At 46.9% G+C, this 20,665-nt stretch overlaps 1 protein-coding gene across 5 annotated transcripts in view; it reads left to right on the top strand.

The window, feature by feature from the left end:
- SLC23A2 (solute carrier family 23 member 2) overlaps positions 1-20,665 on the top strand; it is a 135,110-nt gene that overhangs the window by 88,808 nt on the left and 25,637 nt on the right. For all 5 annotated transcript variants that reach the window (XM_030310031.1, XM_030310027.1, XM_030310030.1 and 2 more), the window contains 3 exons: positions 13,492-13,580; positions 14,588-14,658; positions 15,655-15,836. In XM_030310031.1, the coding sequence (XP_030165891.1) occupies positions 13,492-13,580; positions 14,588-14,658; positions 15,655-15,836 (342 nt within the window). The remainder of the gene's footprint in view (positions 1-13,491; positions 13,581-14,587; positions 14,659-15,654; positions 15,837-20,665) is intronic.

Raw genomic sequence — 20,665 nt, 5'->3', positions numbered from 1 at the left:
TCAGTGGGAGGATCTCCTTGGGGGATCCGTGAGGGGAGGGGCAGGGTGTCATTGACCTGCTGGGGGGCAGGGGATGTGTTCTGGGCATCCCATGGAGGACTTGAGTTACTTTCTTAGAGCCAGGTAGGTGACTTTGGGTGCATCTTTCAGTCTTTTGATAGAACATTCAAGATTCTGCACTTCCAGTCTAAGTGTATTAAGAAACTTCTGTTGGCTGACTCCGGAGCGTTACCTTGTACACAGGCCACCAGTTCTCTGGGGGAGTTGTTCTTTTTCTAAACAAGTGACTCACTGTGGAACTTGTATCACAAACCATCTATGAACTGGGCAGTGCTTAGAGTTGATGGTGCTGGTTGATCTGAAGAGGGGAAGGGATGCGTGCGTCTTCATTGTGGTAGAATACACACTGTGCTCTTAGTCCTGTCTGACGATGGGGCCTGGCAGCGGCGGGCACAGGTGCCTGCTAGTGACACAAAAAGGAGGGGTGGGGACTTTCGGTGAGGGCTCTCATCATGGGAGGGCACCCGCTCAGGGACATCTTGTCCATTCTCGGGGCACAAGAGACATAAACAGAACAGCTTGGGTCTGGGCATTTCACCCCTGCTGCCATACCGCCCCCAGCAGCTGAGCTGAGGAGGACAGGAGAGGGCTTTGATGTAGCTGCTGGGACGGGACATAGCTGCTGGGATGGCTCGTGGCCCCATCATGCAGAGCTGTAGCGTGTGTGCACGGGCACACATTTGCACGCGCAGTACAAGTGCTTGGGTCTGCACTCCATGCCCAAGAGGCTTGGTGAGAGTAGCTTTCCCTGCTCTGTCTTGCTGGAGGTGTCAGGGAAGCCGCACCCATGTCCTTGGATGGCATGAGCAGCTGTGAGTCCCATCCTCACTGTGGTGGCCCTCTGCACTGGCTCTAAGTTGGGAGGGGGTGGCTCACATCTGTCAGCCACACCAGCAAGTATGTGCTGCTGGATGGGGTGACTTGGTGTGGTTTTGTCTTGGGATGTGGATTTTCTCTGGCTGTTGGCATGTGGAGTGGTGTCCACGTTCTTTATCCGGGAAAAGAGGAGGAGAAAAGTATGGACTGGTTCCCACTTAGCAAACAGTCTTTATATAAGGCCCTGGGTGACTTGCTGGACCCAGCTATGGAGGCAGTGAAGGGAGCATGTGCTGCAAAGCCTAAAGGGCAGCCATGTGCACCTTCGGAGATTTGCAGTGATGTCCTGGGGACTTGAAGGGAGAGTCACAGGGGAGTTGGCAGCATGTGAGATAGGTCTTGAACACTCAGTAGGCCCCTGGCCCAGGAGGGTTGAAGGAGCATTTTCTGTCCTGGGAAGGGCAGGGGCAAAGGCAGGAAGTCAGGCTGGTGAATGCTTCCCCTGACCAGAGGCTGAGCTGTGGGCCCGTCTCTGATACTTGGGCATTATCAACGGGGCACAGGGAACTTGCTAGGGCTCTGTTGGCAGGGCACTTACCTACTGGGGTTGAGCCTTGAAAGACATTACTTGGGTGCTATGTAGAAGGGGTTATGGGCCAGATTCAGGAGATCAGGGATATCCAAGAGAAAGGCAGTGGGGATCCATGCCAAGGAGTCTGGTGGGGAGATAAGGAGAATGTTAGAGGTGGCAGAGTCCAGATGTGGGATGAGATAGCTAGCCAGGGGGCAGCGGGAAGAGACAGACAGATGGAGGCAGAGTGAGTGTGTGTGTTTGGGGGTTGAGTGATGAGTTTAGCTCTAGCCTGCATTCTGGAGGTCTGTTCCTGCCTTTGATCTTTAAATGGAAAGAAAAGCATGGGGTGTGTGTTTCATGTGTCTTGATTAAAGAATCAAGATTGAATGAATTTGAGCAGCTGCCCTTGGGACTGGAGAGATTGGGCTTGGGCGGGGTGGGGAGCAGCCCACCTCGCAGTGTCAGTCCCTTGGGTTCCTGGCCCTTCCTGCCAGGGTTAACTGTTGTTCTACTTCTCTGTGCTAATAGCATATTTTTCTTGCCTGGGATCCTAGCTTCCATTGGTGTGGATTCCCAATTCTGCAAAGCCTTAAGCTGTTATTGATACATTCTTTTCAGTGTCTGTCCACCTTATATTTGAGGTCCTGCTGAGCAAAGATGAACTGAGATGGTGAGGTGGGTGAGGGAATTTTCCCTCCCTGACTGGCTGGTCACCACCTCTGGGGTTTGTTTGCTGCACCTATATATTCATGTGTCCCTCCCATCTCCCTGTGTCCCCTGCATCTCCCCACCCTTTCCATTAGAGCTCTAACTTCTCTAATGCCCTCTTCCCTCCTTCCACTGGGCTCCAAGAGGCAGGGCTCCCCTCTCCAGCGGAACCACCTCCTCGCCCTTGTCCAGTTTCCCGTAGGTTGAATGGGAGAAGAGCAGAAATCCCCAGAGTGGCCAGATACCCAACTTCCTCCCCTCCACGCTCCCTCTTCCAGTATTGCCAGCAGAGCAGGGCTGGCGGTCAGATCTCAGAGTGAGGATCCATCCGTGGTACTCAGACACTCAGGAGGGGCTGAGGGTGAGCATCCCCGGGTCTGTTCCAGAGACCCACCAAGTCGGTGCTGCCAGAGCTGGCTGCATTGCTGGTTCAGATCGAGTTGGGATGCACCTGTCAGCTGTTTAATTGCGTATGGTTAATTTTGCAGTGCAGTGATGTTGCTTTAATGGATGAATAATATTAAAAGTCAAACATTACTGTTTTAAGGAAAACTAATTTTGAATTGCAGCTAATAAAAGTAATTGATGTATTTTTTTAAATCAAGTTTTGGGATATTACAGTGATTGAACTATAATCCCATGGGAAGGGAGAACCCACAGTACCCAGTATAAAGCATTAGCTGAAGCCATGTGGCAAATGATGGTTTCTTTTCCTTTCATACATGGAGTTCAGTGAGCACAAGAAGTTACGGGGACCTACTCAGCCCCCTGACCTTGGGCAGATGACCTCCCCAGCCGATTCCGTTTGTGAAAATGAGTGGCAGCTTTTCTGAAGGTGGCCTGTAGATGACGTTTTGCCATTATTCTGCTTTTGTATATTATTATAAGCTTTCTACAGTAGGTTTGAGAAGTTGTGGAGTATGAATCATATGAAACACCTTTTAGTTCTGGGTGCTAATGTGGGTCCTCCTCACAGGCTGTGAATTATCATCTTAACAGACTTATGCATTTATTGCCTGATCACAGCGGGATCATTTAAATACAGAAAGCAGTTGGGGCAGAGAGGATGGCCAGGGAGGGACAGCGCAGGAGGGGAGGGCTGACGGAGCCTGGAGTGAGGTTTATTCCTGGTGTCATAGCTGTAAGGATTGTAGGTGGCCTGTGTATGCATGTGCATGTGTGCAGCCATGTGTGTCCGTGTGTGTGTGCATGTGTGTTTGCAGTTTGGTGCCTGTTTCCTTGGGTTTAGAGCAGCAGAAGGACAACATTTCATGTTCAGTGTTCCTGATTTCTAGGACCTATTTTCAGACCCTGTAGTGCCTGAGTTGTGTACATGTCTTTGCATATTTGCCCAGTGTGTACTGAGTACCTGATGCTCCCCTGCATTGGTTGCAGTGGGTGCGTGGGGCTTAAAGACCAACTGTGGCCCGTGGCTGTGAGGAGCGGGACCTTTCCTTTGAGGAAGCTGGGGTCTAGAGCAGAAGAGGGAGGAAAGTGTCAACACCCCTGACCTGTGGGCTGCCACCGGGTCGTCCCTCCTCCTCGTTTCACACGGGCACCCTGCTGAAGAGTGGTGCGCTGTTCCGGGAAACCCGTTTCATTCCGTAAAAATAACCGGAATTGGTAGGGAAACTGAAGGTGAAGCAGATGCAGGCCTTTGCGAACTGGGCACGAGCCCAGAGTGCCAGCTTTCAGATGCCGCTTCCTGAAGGCTCCTTTGGGGGATATGTCCCGTCAATCCCCCCCCCCCCCCCCCCCCCCGTGGGCTGAGGCCACACCACGTGTGCTGCAGACCCTCCTCCCTTCACTGCACACCTCCCCGGGCGCACTTGGTGGTTTCCTGTCCCCCAGGTCCTGATTGTTTTGAAATGACGGTCGTGGGTCACAGTCCCTGATGTGAGTGACTCCATGGCTTTAGTGCTTCCCTGAGCCTCTGCCTGCTGGGGGCGGCACTTCTGCCACGGCTGCTGCCACGTCCCTCCTCCTCACCCTGCCTTTTCCTTCTTCCTCCTGCCCTTTGACCTCAACTCCCTGCACTTCGCTTTCAACGAGGTCTTCATTGGTTAGTTTGTGATGTCAATCCTGGGACCTCCTCAGGCTTGTTCCAAGAATTAGTGCAAAACTTTGAAATCCTGAGAGATCAAGGCAAGTTTGTTCTGACACCATCCCCCTAACCGCCCTGCCCCACCATAGGTTTGAGCTGGAGGACTCAGCTGATGCATTGGCTGCTGCTGCCTCTTAAAACAGAGGTCAAGTCTCAGTCCAGCTCTGAGCTTCCCAGAGTCCTCGCCCCTCACCCCAGTCAGTACAGAGCTGGGGGGAAGGGAGGGCCCTGATCCCTGCCCTCATCTGCCATGTTGACCTTCCCCTTGGTGTGACAGGTGCTGTGTTTGGGGGTTACCTTCAGCATTTTGCCCCAGACGCCTCTTGGAGGCCTCACTCTGAGGTCTCCCACAAAAGAAGAGACTGTAGGTGGGGTCCCCCCACCCCCACCCACCCAAAGGAGCCCCTCCTGGCCATCACAGGCCTGTAGCAGGCATGCAAAACCTTCCTTTGCTGAGAGAAGGTAGGGTTTGGGCCAAGAGTGACAGTAGCTGGTGCAGCAACCTGTTCTCTAACCGGATCGTCCCTCCTGAGGAGGGAGGTCCCCTGTCTGTCACCTGCCTGGGTTCTAGGGGCCTGTATGAGATGTGTGCTCACTGAGCACGGGCGGCTGCAGGATGCTTCCAGGGCTCCAGTTTGGGGCCTTGAACTCTTCACAGTTCATAAAACTAACAGGGATGACAGGACGCAGTGATTATATTGGGGGTGAGGGAGATTGGGATCTCTCCCGCTTTCTGTTTATGTATTGGTGGTGTAGTTGTAGATAACATGCCAGCTCACCCCTAAATGCTCTCCTAGGAATGAGGGTCCCCTTTGTAACCACTTACCACACCTGAGAACATTGTCATTCCCTCATGTCATCTAATGTGCAGGCTATTTAATTTCTCAGGTTGTCGCTAAAATACCTTCCTTAACTATTCGTTTACCTCCCTGCACCCGGATGCAGTCAAGGTCATGTGGCCCATCTGTTTTATGTGTTTCTTTGGTTTCTTAATCATAAACCGTCCTCACTTCTTTCCTGCATAACATTACCTTCCTAAAGTGCCCAGGCCAGTGTTCTTATGGAGCATCCAATGGTCTGAATTTGTCTGATTGTGTCTTTGGGGTGGTATTTGATTTTTTCCACAGTCCCCCTCATCTTCTGTAAACTGGAGGATGGGGCCAGCCAGAGGCATCGTTGATTCAGGTGAACATGTTTGCCAAAATTACCATGTAGGTGACTGTCTTTCATATTCTGTCATGTTAAGCAGACACATAGTAGCAGGTTACAGGTTTTTTCCCACTAAATAAAAAAAATTGACTGTCCATTTAACTCACATTTCAAGTAGTACATTACAGAATTGGGAGCCAGTGAGAACCCGGAGCTAATGACTTTGGAGGGAGCTTTGCCTTGATCCCCTAACCAGCTGCATCGGGGAGCTTTGGTTTCAGAGTTGGCCTCACTCCTGTTGCACCATTTTCCAGCCTTGTGACTTTGGAAAAACTGCCTGGTCTCTCAGGGCCCCCTTCCATCATCTGTAAAATGGTAATTAATAATGATGAAATTGTTAGTGAGTGCTGAATGAGATAATTCCTGGCACCTGTCTGTACTTGTCTGTTGGCTCTCATTATTTTTGTGGGCCTTCTGCAAAGTAAGGAGGCAGGTGAGTGCAGGTGAGGCAGAAGGGCGCAGTGGGCAAGGTCTAGGACGTCTGGCAGAGCGGCATGTCCTTGATGGCGTGTAGCACGTGGTTGGGTGCAATCCTCGGCCACACTGCCAGCATCCCCCAATCAGGAAGGTCCCCCAGAATCTGTCTCAGGCCATCAGAAAGTGGTGAGGGCACTTTATCCAGCTCCTCCTGCAGCCTGAGCACCGGCCGTCTCTCAGCTGAGTCTGTTCAAGTTAGCTCCTTCAACACTAGCTTTGCCAGGTGGTCTCCCCTTCAGCTGACATGCTGTTTCTCTGTATTTCTGATACTAGGAGACTGGCTGAGTCCTCTTAGTACATGGCGGGGTCGATGAGTTCAGTTCTTCAGATATTTTAGGGTAACAGACTCTTGACTGGAAATAGTTGATACTATCATGCTTGACAAGGAGGTTATCAAAATTGTATTCAGCTAGTCCTCCTTCCTAAATTCCTGTGCTCTGTCTGGACAAAGCCTCTGGCTGTGAGCTGTGGCTTGGGAGACAAGCTGGTTGATAGCTTCCAGCCAAGGATCTCCAGGACTCTGTAATTGGAAATACTGACTGGAATAGTTCATCTAATCTGGGCATTTGCCTATAAAACCAGAATGGCATGAACTTGAAGTTAAAAGGTTACACTTATCTTTAGTTAGGAGTATTTTAAATCAACTAAAAATGGATTAGAGATCCAAATGTAAGAATCATGAAACTATAGAAGAATAAAACAAGGGTAAATTCCTTTATAACCCAGAAGTAGGGAAAAACTTTTAAACTAGGACTTAAATCCCAGAAACAAGGATAGTAAATTTGATGACATTAAATCTAAAAAGCGTTAAACTTTACATTGGAAAAAAATACCATAAACAAAAAATGGTAAACTGGAGGAAATATTTGTAATGTATTGCAGATTAAGTATTTTTAAAAGATACCAGAAATTGTAAAGGCAAAAGTTGTGAACAGATCACAGAAGAGTTATAGAATGGTCCTTCTCCACTGGAAATGATAAGTTGGTTTATAATAACAGAATATAAACTAAAGCTACCCTGAGATAACCATTTCTCACCTTTGTCAGATTCACAAAAAATAAAAATTTTGATGAGCCACTCTGATAGCAAGACCGTGGGGAGAACAGGCATTCTTAATACATTGCTGTCAGGAGTTCAACCTTTATAACAAAGAAGAACAGGCATTCTTAATACATTGCTGTCAGGAGTTCAACCTTTATAACAAAGAAGAATTTTACAGTATCTAGAGTACATGTGCATTTACCATTTGATCCAGCAATCCTCCTTCTAGAAACTTACTCTTAAGATACACTCTCATAAATGCAAAATAATACACAAAAAGTGATTTATTGCTGTATAATTTGTAATGGCAAAATATTTAACACTTAAATGTCCATCTGTAGGAGACTGGCTGCTATCTGTACCTCACACAGTATGGTCCCATGCAGCCCTGAAAAGAATGGGAAAGATCTCTGTTAACTGGTATAGAGTAAGTTCCAGGATATATTGAAAAAACAAGCTGCAAAAAAGTGTGTGTGAGTGTATGTATGAAGGAGTAAGGGTAAGTTAGGAATTAATGAAAATGGTTAACTATAGTGAGTTAGGTGGGAAGGGGGTGGAGGGGTTAGGGATGGGAGTGAGACTTTTCTGGTATATCTCCCTATATGATTTGATTTTTAAACTGTACAAATGTTCAACATAGTCAAAACATAAAATCAAAAACGAAGAAAAGCAAACCTAAAATTGAATTATAGAAATAGGTGAGCTATATGTCAGATTGCTAACCACATAGAAAAGAATTCATTCACAGACTTTAGAACACAGTACTTTACATTCCGTGATTGGGGTGTATCCTAAGCACAAAGTAAAGAGAAATCTTAATAATCTTAATAGTCTTGTTCATAGTGACACGTAATTACATAGATGTGTAATTCTTGGACTGTGCTGTATGATGTTATATAGGGTAAGACAAACGAATGGTATGTTGATAATGATGGAGAATCAGGACACTTGGTGTAAGAAAAGGAAAGATACAAATATGGAAAGAAAGAAGGTAATCCAGGGGTATTGGGCTGAACTATAGGTATCATTATGACCCCATAATTCAAAAATGAATTGTAGCTCTGTTTACTAACTAAATGTCCGCTCAGTGACAGTGAGCCCACCTGGTGCTCAATCTTGGTTTCTAAATGCCATTTTCCACTAAAATGGACCTGGGCTTCCTAAAGTAGTGGTTGACTCAAAGGCCAGGGCTGAAAAAAGTGCACGTTGACCCTGGAGCATTTTGTGCCAGAAAGCAAAAAACTGCTTAAAGAATAAGGGGTGGAGGTCAGGGCGTTGGGGGGTGTAGGGAGAGAGTCAACTTCATAAAGAAGGAGAACCTGCTTGAGCAGGTTCTTTGGGCAAGTTTGGGACAGTACGTTAAAAAGAATGGTCATGGAAGTGAATTGTAAAACTGAATTTGAAAGGAATTCATTCATGCACCTGCAATGATGTTCAAAAAAGAAAAAGATAAAGTTGGACAAAAAAGGCAAGCTCTTCTTTACAAAAGGCCACTAATTAAATACAGATGGAATGATCAAATTGAAAAATTGTAATTTTTAAGCCCACTATGTAAGAATGTTCATAAGCTAGTGGGAATATAATATTCACACAGCCTAAGAATCACGCGATAGATTCTTAATTACAACAGGAAAAAGGTCCCACCTTGTGGGACAGCACCCAACACCCAGGCAGTGTCCTTTCGGGAAGTGTCTGGCCTGGCTCTAAGCCTGACACAAGACTACCAAATGCAGTATAGGAACTCTGATTGGATTTGGGGGAGCAGGAGCAGGTATAAGCATATTTATAAACAGATAAATTTAAGTACGGTCTGAATATTAGATAACATTGTTAAGTTAATGTCCTTGGGTATGATATGGGAAAGCGATGATGCAGGAGGGTATGTTTATCCTTAGGAAATGGGAGCTACTTTCCAGATAGTTTAGTTGATAGAACATATATACATATGGGAAACAATAGGAAAATGTTACCAGTTAAAGAGTTTCTTGTGACATACTGTGGTTTGCTTTTCCTTAAAGGCACTTAGGATACACATTCCTGATGGCAGATTCAGTTTTGAAACTATAGTTCTTTGAAGCCAAACCTGCTCTATGTTTCTCAGAGATTATTGTTTTAAAATCATGCTGCCGTTTAGACTCGAGTAAATATTTATTTCACAACAAAAGGTTTTGTACCAACTTGATAGATTTCTTGGTAGATCAAGGAAGTCAGCCAGATTCTTGGCGTACTTACTGTATAGATGAACTGTTTTATTTTATTCATTTTCCCTAAATGATTCAGTTCTGGGAAGATAACGTTTCCTACCTTTGAGGTGCTGTTTGTAGGGCCCACCTGCCCTAGTAAGCTTTTTAAGGACTTTTCTCCTGATGACACCAAGGAGGACTGCTAGTCCCTGGGACCTTGGGGAAGTTGTCTGGTTTTGTCTGGGAAATTCACATGTACACTTTACTCCCTGTTCTCTCTGCCCAGTGCTTTTTATCATAAAGAAAGAAAGAGAGAGAGAAAGAAAAGAAAAGAAAAGAAAAGAAAAGTCCTTTCCCTAATTTGCAGTTAAAATCAACATGACAGAAACACTTCTTATTTTTAGTCTAATAAAATTCTTCTCAAAAGAATAACATTTGTCAATAGCACCTTTAATCCATTAATTAATTGTTAAGTGAAAGTTGGTGCCGGGGACACAATGGTGATGGGTAAAAGGGCCTGGTTCCCACGGTCAGGGCAGTTCCGCCCCTTTGGGAGATGGGCGGGTCCACACACACATAGCTTCCGTGCTGTGAAGGGGGCCACCGAGGCTGAGGTGCGGAGACCTGGCCCGGGCTGGCAGGTCCCTGGAGCTGACATGACACCACAGCGTGAGCGAGTCTGGAAGCATGGACCACAGACGGTATGGCTACAGGCTGCCGGAGTGCCTTCTGGTGACGTTTTAGGATTAAGGTCAGCTTTCCCAGCTCCCCCAAGGTGGTCCTCTCCGAACAAGGTCGCTTTTGCCTGTGGGCGCCAGCTGGGGCACGTGCCCTTGGTCCACTCTGACCTTCAGTACGGCAGTGCTGCCCACAGTCAAGCTGCAGTTCTCTGAGGACTCCTGGGGCTGCTCTGTGGCTCTGGTGTGTGCCTGCTCTTCTCTCTGCCTGCGCTCCTCACAGCCCCTGCCGTGTGTGGTGTGGCGCTTCCTGCCCCTTAGGTAGGTGACGGCCCCTGCAGATGCCTGCCTCGGTGTCCTGCCCCATCGGCATCACCACCTCCATGTGTAGCCGTGTCTAGCTGTCTTCCTTCACATGGCAGAAACCTGTCGGCAGCCCAGGGTAGTTTTTTTTGTCATTGCAGAATGGTAGATCCCTTCATCTGGCCCAGGGGTTGTCCGTCTTCGTGGTGCCTGGTGCCTCAGCGTCGCCCACAAGTGATTATGCAGGGTGCAGGGTGCAGGCCCCATCCGAGACTCTGATTAACCAGGACTGGGTAAGATGCAGAAGTCTCCATTTTTAACCAGCACCCCTGAAGCAGCTTCCTGGCAACTTGTGGAGTGACTTGTGGAAATCACGGCCAGAAAGTCCTGAGTTGTAAAGGGAACACATTACAAATCCAAAGGAGATCCCAGAGCATTTTCTGGATGAGGTGGTGTGGCCTCTGTGCCTTAATGATGAATAAACATCGAACATCGGAAGTGAGTTGATGACTGAGCGGAGAGCAAAGGCTCCGAGGCAAGAATCTGGAGTGCAGGTCTGTGAAGGGGCTGGTGAGGAAGAGCTGGGGGCCCAGGGCTCTGGTCTTCTGGGCTCAGAGGAGGAAATGGGACGCCTCCAGCAGAGTTTTGAAGAAAGGAAGTCTTGTCTGGGACTGGTTAGGTTTTTCTCCATCCTGGGGCCAGAGCCTGACATGGGAATGTGTCACAACAGAAGTGTCTGTCTGCTCACATTTTTTCTTACTAACCTCTAGTGATCTTGTTAACCTTAAAAACTCATCTGCAAAAACCCACCACCTCTCTTCCATGTTTAAGATCTACTCTCCCTATAGAAGAGGGTGGCAAAGTTTTTCTGTAAAGGGATAAGCAATAAATATTTGGGGCTCTGTCGTCTTTGTTGTGACCTCTGGATTCCACATCGTAGCCCCACAGCAGCCGCAGACAATCGGCGGATGGAGAGGCTGTGTCCCAGTGAAACCTTACTCACAAAGACGAGTCATATGCCAGACTTGGTTCACGGTCCAGTTTGTCAGCTCCTGGTGTAAAGAAAGGCACAGCTGAATTAGTTTCCTTTCCAGCTGTTGGGACAAAATTAAAAGAACAGGCAGTCTTGTCTACCTGGGGAGCCCAGGGACCCGAGGTACAGGAAGGAGAGCCCTGGGGTTGATCAGTTGCACACTGGGGAAGGGCTGGAAAAAGCTGCTTTATCAGATGAGAATATCTAGTGCTTTATTGTCCTTAGCCTTTTTCTTGGAAAATTGGCTTTGTATTTAGGGAAGTTCTTATTTGGTGAAATAATAGCTCTTGTCACCACTTTCCCTAAGAAAATTTCTGTCAAGCCACTGATTGACGCTGCTAGTTGTGGAGACCACCCTTAACTTCTGGGGAGCTTCTGCTCCTTCCTGTACAGCGGCCGCTTGTCCTCCGGCCAGTACTGCTTGTGGCGGTCAGCGTGTGTATGGCTGAACGGGAACCTGTAAGCTGGCATGTGCAGCCCCTTTGCAGATCATTTTGGGAGACTTCGAGACAGCACATGCGGGAATTTTCTATTAATCACCTACTTTCAAAGGAATTCAGGATCCTGGTTGTTTGAAATGAGTGAGCTTCTTTGCAGCTGTGTTCTCAGGACCTTTGGTCATGGTTAGGCCATAAAATGTTTGCCCCGTAAGGTGCCCAGACTGAGGTCAAGAGCAGTTCACATCACTGGGGGTGGAACCCAGAGCCAGTCTTCACTTTACCAGTGAGCCACCAGTGTGGTGTCGATGGCAGCGTTCCTAGGCCGAGATCTCGGAATGCAACCCACGTTATGTGGCCCTAGGATGTGTTGCTGGAAATCTGAAATGATAGTAAAGCAGATGTTATTTGGGCCATTTGAGAAGGCATCTGTTCCTGATTAGTGGGGACCACCCTTTGCCCTTTCAAGACATTTCTGAAAAGTTATGCTTCAGGAGTATTTGTGAATCAGTGTTTCCCTCGTGGCATACGTTCCCACGTTCGATGACTTTCATGTCCACTTTTGATGGTACTGTGCTCTGGGCCCCTCTGACAGGTAATTATAAATGGATGGTTGGTGGAGGGTGTGCCCACGTGAGAAACCACCAGCAATGCATTTGGTCTATACTGTGCAGCCTGTCTCTACGCTCTAAAGCTAGCATCATGCCTACTCTTGGTTGATTTCATTGCATGATTAAAATGGCCAGAAGAACAAAAGAATCTTGACCCGTGTCTGGCGCAGAGTGGTCTGTGCTGGCCCTGGGCTGGTAACATGGCTGCTTCCCGCTAGAGCCACCTTCTCTTAGTCCACTTCCTGTTCCAGTTGGGGCAGGATACGCCATCAGAGCACTGAGGGGCACGTGCTGGGTTCCCGTCCACTGTCCAGGACACTGGTACCAGGTGGTTTGGGGGTATTTCAGAAAGGTCTGGACATCTGAGAGTTCCCAGCCCTGCAAACAGAAGGAGCCAGTTTTATATTTTACCCTGAAAATAATGTTAAAAATAGCAAATAGATATCAAGGTTTCATGTTAGCTCATAAAGCTATCTTTATATAACTGTAGCTGAAATGCTGTACATTTAAAAAAAAAAAAAAAAAAAAAAAAAAAAAAAAAAAAGCAAAATCTCCTGAATTTGAATAGCTCAGGTGTTCAGAAAGTCAACATGAAATATCTAAAATGTAATTGAATGGTGACATTTGAGGATTGTAGGCAGGGGATTTAACAGAGAGTCCACATGCTTTTTTTTATGATTGAGCAGAATATCTTGTCTACTGTTGATTTGTAACGTACAGCTTTCCTTTCCTCATAGCTCTAGATCACTAACACGATTATGATGCCTGTCCTCTAGGATTGAGGGCAGCCTCTGACTTACAAAATGGAGTGACGGGGGAGATAGATTTTTTTTCCCTGTGCTAACCAATAAGAATGTGAAAGGGAGGAGGAGGAGGGTCGTAAAGTGGAAGACACACACCGATATTTCAGAAGGCGCTCACAAGCTCAGCAGGAAAGCGAGATGCCCAAATGCCCAACACCCCCCACCCCCAAAGGGAAAGGTGGTGATGGCAGGGGCTGGTGGAGGGGTGCAGGGCTCCCCCAGGGCCCATGCTGGGGCTGTCTGTGGGGAGAGCAGTGGGAGGGGAAGACGGAGAAGCCGGGGGCCCGGCTGTGTGGCGGAGGAGATCTTTGCAGACCGGGGCTCGCTCTTCGGCGTGTGCCTGCATTTACTCATGTGCTGTTTGTCTATGGAAAAGACTGTTAAGCTGTCAAATCGTGAACTACCTCGGTAGTTCCTGATGCCGTGATCATGGTTTTGGTCTCGTTTCTTTTAGGTTACCCCTGTTTCAGGCCAGTGCTTTTGCATTTCTGGCCCCTGCTCGAGCCATCCTGTCTTTAGATAAATGGAAATGTAACACCACAGGTAATTGCAGTTATTTCCGCATACGTCATTGGGGTCCTTTAACGCACGCGATAGAAGGGAGGCCTGGACGTGCTGCCCTCGGCAGCGTTAAATCCTTTCTGGAATCGGGCAGAGAACATACAAACCAACAAACCGCTTAGAACACTCCAGTCTGTGGATCGTGTTTCTGTCTCTCTCTCTCCCCACTCGTTCATCCCTAACCTCAGAGCAAGTAAGGACCAGAAAGGACCTCATTTCTCTATGCTAATGAAACTGATAAATATGGGAACGGAATAGAACATTTGTGCTATTTTTCTGCCTCTTTCTTTCAGTGGATTTTATGAACCACCAGTAATCACTCTCTTTGCTGCGTCAGCATCCCTTCTCTGAAACATCTCTGCTTTTTAAGGATCTGGCTGCTTTGGTTTTCTGCAAATGACTTTAACCCCCCCCCCCCCCCCCCATTAGTGATTGCAAAGATCCTTAAATAACCCGATGAGGTCAGGAAAAGATCAGATGGAGGTTTAAGAAAATCAAGTAGACCTGTCATACTTTCAAAATACTGTTAGGTTCTAGGAGCAAAGTTTTCCAACATTTGCTTCCTCCCTTGCTCCCAGGAGTTAGTTTGTGACCACTGATTTGATTCAGGAACTGGAAAAGGCCCTCCATTTTATCTAGGTTTTAAAAACCTCAGTCAGGCAACCTTGCTTTTGGGCATTTCCGTTAGCTGCTCGCAAAGGTTGGTCTTTGTGTGAGGCTGGCGCTAGCAATGTGCACCCCCAGTTCAGCTTTTGACAAGCTGGGAGCTCGCAGTCGATGAATAAATTTGGTTACATTTAGCGTTGGGGAAGACACCTTTCAGTATGGTAAGCCATACTGTTGTAACTCGAATTTTAGGGATGGGTGTTTTATGGAAAATAAAACTTAAAACAGAGAGGAAATTTCATCTTACAAAGAGTAAGATGAATGTATCCCGTGAAACATGGGTGTCACTCCAAAAAAATGTTGTCTTTGTTTTTGTTTTCAAGATGTTTCAGTGTCCAATGGAACAACAGAGCTGTTGCACACAGAGCACATCTGGTATCCCCGGATACGTGAGGTAAAAGAGGAGCATTGTCTGCTTTTGGCTTCTTTGTGTTTCTTTCCTCCTCCATTGTTGGCCGTGCCCAAGAAGTGGTAGTGATGCGCACCAAGCCTTCCTTTTCCTTTTCAACTACTGACATGTTTATTTCTTTTGTGAAACTAAATGTAGATGGCATCACCATAAAATAAAGCACGCAGAAATGCTTTGTGCAGCCAGACAGTATTTCTGTCAGAAGTTTCTAGCCTTCATTCCCCCCCGCCCCCCAACCCCTGGGTACCCACAGACCTGCCCACCCACACGCTGCAGCATAACTGGCTGAGGGGCGCGGCTCCCTTAGAAAGAGCTACAGAGGCTTGCCTGAGGGCACACACCTCTTCATTCTAGCCCGCATTTCCGTGTGTGTGTGTGTGTGTGTGTGTGTGTGTGTGTGTAAAGAATTACAGATACTTGTCCGCTGTGGTGCACTTGAACAGAACAAGGCATGGGAGTCCTCAGACACGAAGAATGGCCAACAGCTTATCCACATCTTCCCAAATCTGGAAGATCCTTCACCATTAGTTCAGAGTTAGCACAGATAATAGTCGTTTTCCACAATAGAAACATTCCTTTAGAATTTGTGTCGATAACACGATCTTCTAAACATCCCTCAGAGACTCACTTTTTAAAGTCCAGAATCTTTGTGCCGCAGTGTTCCTCTGAGCCTGGTTTTGAATGTTGTGTGTCTTGAGCAGGAATGATAAATCTCTCACTTCTCCATGGGAGAGGTAGGGTGGCTATACGTCCATTGCCCGTTTCTGTAATGCCCCTGTGTCAACCATGTCATTCATAGGTTGGCTAGACCCCGCTCACCCCACTGGTTTCTTTGGGGCCCTGGGAATTTTCCAGCAGTGTCACACTTGTTAGGTAATAAGCCGCTGCCTGTCAGAACCGTCCACTGTGGTTGCAGGTGATGCTTGGAGTCTGGATCTACAAGCAGCTCACTCTTCGCGTCTGTGCCTTCTCTCGTTCCAGATCCAAGGCGCCATCATCATGTCCTCGCTGATAGAAGTGGTCATTGGCCTCCTGGGCCTGCCCGGGGCTCTGCTGAAATACATCGGACCCCTGACCATCACGCCCACGGTGGCCCTCATCGGGCTGTCTGGGTTCCAGGCGGCAGGAGAGAGAGCGGGGAAGCACTGGGGCATCGCCATGCTGTGAGTGCTCTGGACTACGTAGCGCGGACTGTCAGCACCTCCTCTTCCCACCACCGAGCGCAGTCTCTTGGGATAGTTTGAGCATTTACGCGAAGACTTAGGAGATAGGTTTTTGTTTTTATTTTTGTTTTTTTGAAGTAAGAAGAGGCTGACGGTTTAAAGTTCATTCATTTCTTTCCAGGAAGTCACCGAAGGGTGTTTTAGACCCGGAGGTTGGGAAGTGACATGCAGCACGGTATTCCAAAGACCTGTTTGGGAGTGATGTGCAGAGGGAGGGTTGTGAGGTTTCAGACTTTAAGAAGGGGGTGTAAGACAGTGATGCCATTAGCTTTTAACTTTTGAGGTCATGCCAAGTCTCTTGCACACGAGTGGAAATACCGCGAAGCCAAATCCTTTCGGCGAGACTCAAAAAAACTTCCAGATTGGCAGGAGACAGAGATGCTGCACGAGTAGGGTCTGTTGGCATTGAGAGAGACGTGGCTCCCCTGGCTCCCTCCTACACCTGTGGGGATGCCATGGTTCTTGCCAGAGTCCTGCCACTCATTGCTGGTCCTTAAGCACAGAACTTCAAGTTCATTAAAATGTCACTTACCCCTTTATGTGTTGTCAGTAAAGACATCCAAGACTTTGGTTTATTACAAGATGGATTGTTAGAGCCATGGAATTCTGTATGCCACAAACAGAGCCTGCTTTCTTGTTGTGTGCCTGGTGAACACGTGTAAGAGCTGATCACACTATAGGGAAATGGTTCAAAACCTGGCATTTGCCAACCAGTACAATTCCCAAAACAAAGTAAGTAATAACAGAAGGGAGTTTCTGCTGGTTTTTGTTTTGCTTTGTGAACTACTCGGTAATTCTTAAACAGTAGCTAGCGCTTCTCCAGCTCCTGCATTAGTGCTTTATAAAAACACTCGTCGTATATATTGTACGTTAAGATAGGTGCCGGCATCGTGCCCATTTAACAGCAAAAGAAGCAGAGGCACAAAGACGCAAAGTTAGCTGCCCAGGTTCGCACAGGTAGTAATTGGCCGGATGGTTTTCAGAACCCAAGTAGTCTGGTCAGAACTTAGTCCCTAACACTTCGTCCTGCCCGTCTGTGTTGGAACACGGTGTGCAAGTTAAAGTGCATCTTTACATACCTATAATCCATCTAGCCTTACAGATTAAGGTGTGTGAAAATGGCCAGGGTTATTCTTAATTTCTCCTTTCACTGAAGGTTGGTCCATATTCCCCACACCAGCATGGGCCTGTAGAAGGCAGGGAAGGATGTCCTATGAAACGCAGTAAGTTCCAAGAAGGAGAAATTGGAATTGCCATCATACGGTGAAATTAGAAACCAATGACAAAGGGTGAACAGAACCCCCAGATCGCCTAGGAGCTGAAAAACACTGTTATAAACCACCCCTAGTCAGAGGGGAAATTGAAACTCATGATTGCTGATAATTTAGAACACGAGGACAAGAACAAACCAGTCACACAGAGTGGAGTTGTTCTTGAAAAAAAAACATACAATCTTAAAGGCAAAGTACATGAAGAGCTTATGTCTTTGAAACTAGAAAAACAGGATGAAAATGAGCCTAATGGAAGCAGGGGACCAAAAATTAATACAGATAGAAAAAATGTAAAACATAGAAGTGAAAAATTCAAATATTGGTTCTGTGGAAAAGAGCGTGTGGACACACTTCAGGCGAGGCTGATTGAGAAGAGGAGGGAGTGAGTGCACAAATAGAGGGATAAACCCTTAGGTCCAGGGAAGAAGAGTTCCAGCTGTGCTACCCGCCCCCAAACTTAAAAACAACAACAAATTAATAAAATGGGTGGTTTTCCAAAACGTGAAAACAAAAATGGACTCTTCCTCACCCTGAGCGCTAAATGTTGGGGTTCCTCAGAACCTGGTCCTTGGGCACTTCCCTGCCACGTGCCTTTCCCCGGGAAGACCTCGTCTAGTGCCCGGCCCCAGCAAGCCTGTGATGCTGCTGACTTCCATGTGAGCCTGCAGCCCATACCCCCGAACACCAGCCATGAGGGCCAAACCCTGGTTCGCACCCTCCAGCCACCGTTACACAGGACTCCTCAGACTTCAAAAGGAGATAGTGTCAATCGTTTGCTTCCTTCCTTGTCCCCAAACCCAGTCCCCCTCCTGTCATCCTGCTCTCAGGCAAGGCCACGACCACACACCCCGCTGATGGAGTCAGAAGCCCTACAGTTGTCCCTGATTCTTTGCTTCCCCTCAGCTCATGTACAAGCCATCTTTCTGCCTCCTCTCTCCAGCCTGTCACGCCACTGCCACTCCCCTGGACAAGCCTCACCCGTGGCCATGCTTCCAAACGTCTCCAGCTTCTCTCTTGCTCCCTCCCTGCTCATTCACAGCCCCGTGAAGTCCCTGGCCATTCTCCTCTCCTGTCTCCTCCTTTTGAAACTCCACTTGGACACAAGCAGGAATTCTGGAAGTTTGTAGGTCTTCTCGTCTATGTCTGAAACCTTCTCCGCTGTCCCTCATTCTGTTTACATCTCACACTAGGCACTTGGGGCTTTTCGCTGTTGGAATCTCAGACGTTTGGGGGTGGGAAATGATTGAATTATTTCACGGATGCTTTCCTTACTCCATTCTAGCTCTTCGCTTCCTGGAACCTCTAGAATGTTTGGACCTCCCAAATCCTTCCTCTGCTTTCCATTTCTCCAACTTTTTTCTCCATTCATGGGAAAATTCCTCAGCTGTATCTGTACATCCTTCTGCCAAGCTTTTCCTTTCTTCTGTCAGGTTTTTTAGTTTCCAGCCAGCTTCTCTTATATTTGGGATGCCAGCTGTGTGAGGGCAAGGCTTCAGCTCCGTGCTGGTCACTGCAGCACCCCCAGGACCTGGCTCACCACCTGTCACAGAGCAGGTGTTTAGTAAGCACCTCGTAGTAAGGGCAGGGAGGACTGGGGGTTGTGAGTACATCCGTGACCATAAGTCAAGAATGCTATCAAAGGATTTTATCCCTAAAAAAAGTTCTGGGCTCCAGTAGTTAGTATATTATATTTCAGGGAAGAGAGAATTCCTGCGCCGGTTAAGTGGTTCTGGCAGTTTAAGAAATGGGAAACTTCCCAACCAAGTTGATCTCCGTGGCGGATCCTGACAGAGCTAATACAAAAGGGAGAGCCCAGACCTACGTCTTCCTCCCCAGAGTTGTGTAAAGCCCCAGGCTGAGTTCAGGTATGTTTAGGCAGTAGTATGCTAAAGCCCAGCATCTTACTCTACTGCAGGTCTCCTTGTGATCTTTTAAAATGCAAGTGTGCAGGGGCGCCTGGGTGGCTCAGTCGGTTGAGCGTCCGACTTCGGCTCGGGTCATGGTCTTGCGGATCGTGAGTTCGAGCCCCGCGTCGGGCTCTGTGCTGACAGTTCAGACCCTGGAGCCTGCTTCAGATTCTGTGTCTCCCTCTCTGTGCCCCTCCCTTGCTCATGCTCTGTCTCTCTCTCTCTCTCTGTCTGTCAAAAATAAATAAACATTAAAAAAAAAACAATTTAAAATGCAAGTGTGCAGAAGAAGCTTTTCGGAAAGTCTTATTATCCAGCTCTGTGCACACTATTTTTTTTAGTGCCATATCTATTGACATATCTTGGAAGAATGCTCTTTGGAACATGGCTTGGGAAAATGCTGTTCCGGATAATAATAACAAAAATCCAACACATAAGGTGTGTCATTTTAGGAATTTAAGGATGATTAAATATTAGAATTTATTAATAAAATTCATTATGGGCCCATGGTGGATTTAATTCACAAAAACCAGGGTGACCAAAAGAAAAATCACTTGGGGTGCCTGGGTGGCTCAGTCAGTTAAGTCACTGACTCTTGGTTTTGGCTCTGGTCCTGATCTCACAGTTCCTAAGTTTGAGCCCCACATTGGGCTCTGCACTGAGCAGTGTGGAGTCTGCTTGGGATGCTCTCTGTTCCTCCCCACTTTCCCAAAATAAATAAACTTTTAGAAAATAAGTGAAAAGCCCACTGAAACTAAATTATAAATGACATCTGGGAAAATATTTACAACAAATTCCAGTAAAAAGGCTAATGCCCTTAATGAATACTTTCACTAACTGAAGTAGAGAGTCCTGGTGGAACAATGGAGGAAGGAGAAGATGTGAGCACCCATTTAACCAAAATGGGAAGTACAGATCACTAATTAGTGCACAGAAAGGCTTACCCTCCCCAGTTATTAACATGCATATGCACAGGGATTCTGTTAACAGAATGGGGTAGTGGTGGTGGATCAGAGTGTACTGACTTGGGTTCCTAAGTCAGCAAAGAGAGGCACAGTTAGATTCTCAAGGGGGAGGGTAAATGGAGTGACACATAGGTCCTGGAAGGGAGCCATTTGTTTTTGCGAAAACATTGTTTTGATTACTTATATACAGTTTCAAACCTATTCAAAAATAGAATAGTGTAATGAACACCCCAGTACCAAATACTTAAGAGAAGTCTCATTTTCTCTCTACCCCCAAAATACATTAAAATTCTAGTCATTTGAAGTTTAACAGTAATTAAACAGGGAAATCTAAAGTAAAATAATAGTTCCTGCCATCCATCCAACTGCCACCCCTCAAAAACATCTCATGAATAACTAGTAAAAAGTTAGTATTTATCCTATATGTGTAAATACAAATGTATACACATTTACAGCTTCACCATTGTAATTTGTTTTTCACCCTGACAATTTGTTGGGCTCATCTCTCTAAGACAGTGTGTTTAGATCTACTTCGTTCTTTGTAAAATTGCACAGTGTTAAATAGTATGAAATATAGAATTTATTCAGCCATTCCCAATCGACACTCATGGTTGTTTAAAATATTT

Source organism: Lynx canadensis, chromosome A3, assembly GCF_007474595.2.
Source record: "Lynx canadensis isolate LIC74 chromosome A3, mLynCan4.pri.v2, whole genome shotgun sequence".
Taxonomy (NCBI): domain Eukaryota; kingdom Metazoa; phylum Chordata; class Mammalia; order Carnivora; family Felidae; genus Lynx; species Lynx canadensis.
This window is presented reverse-complemented; position numbering and strand designations above follow the sequence as displayed.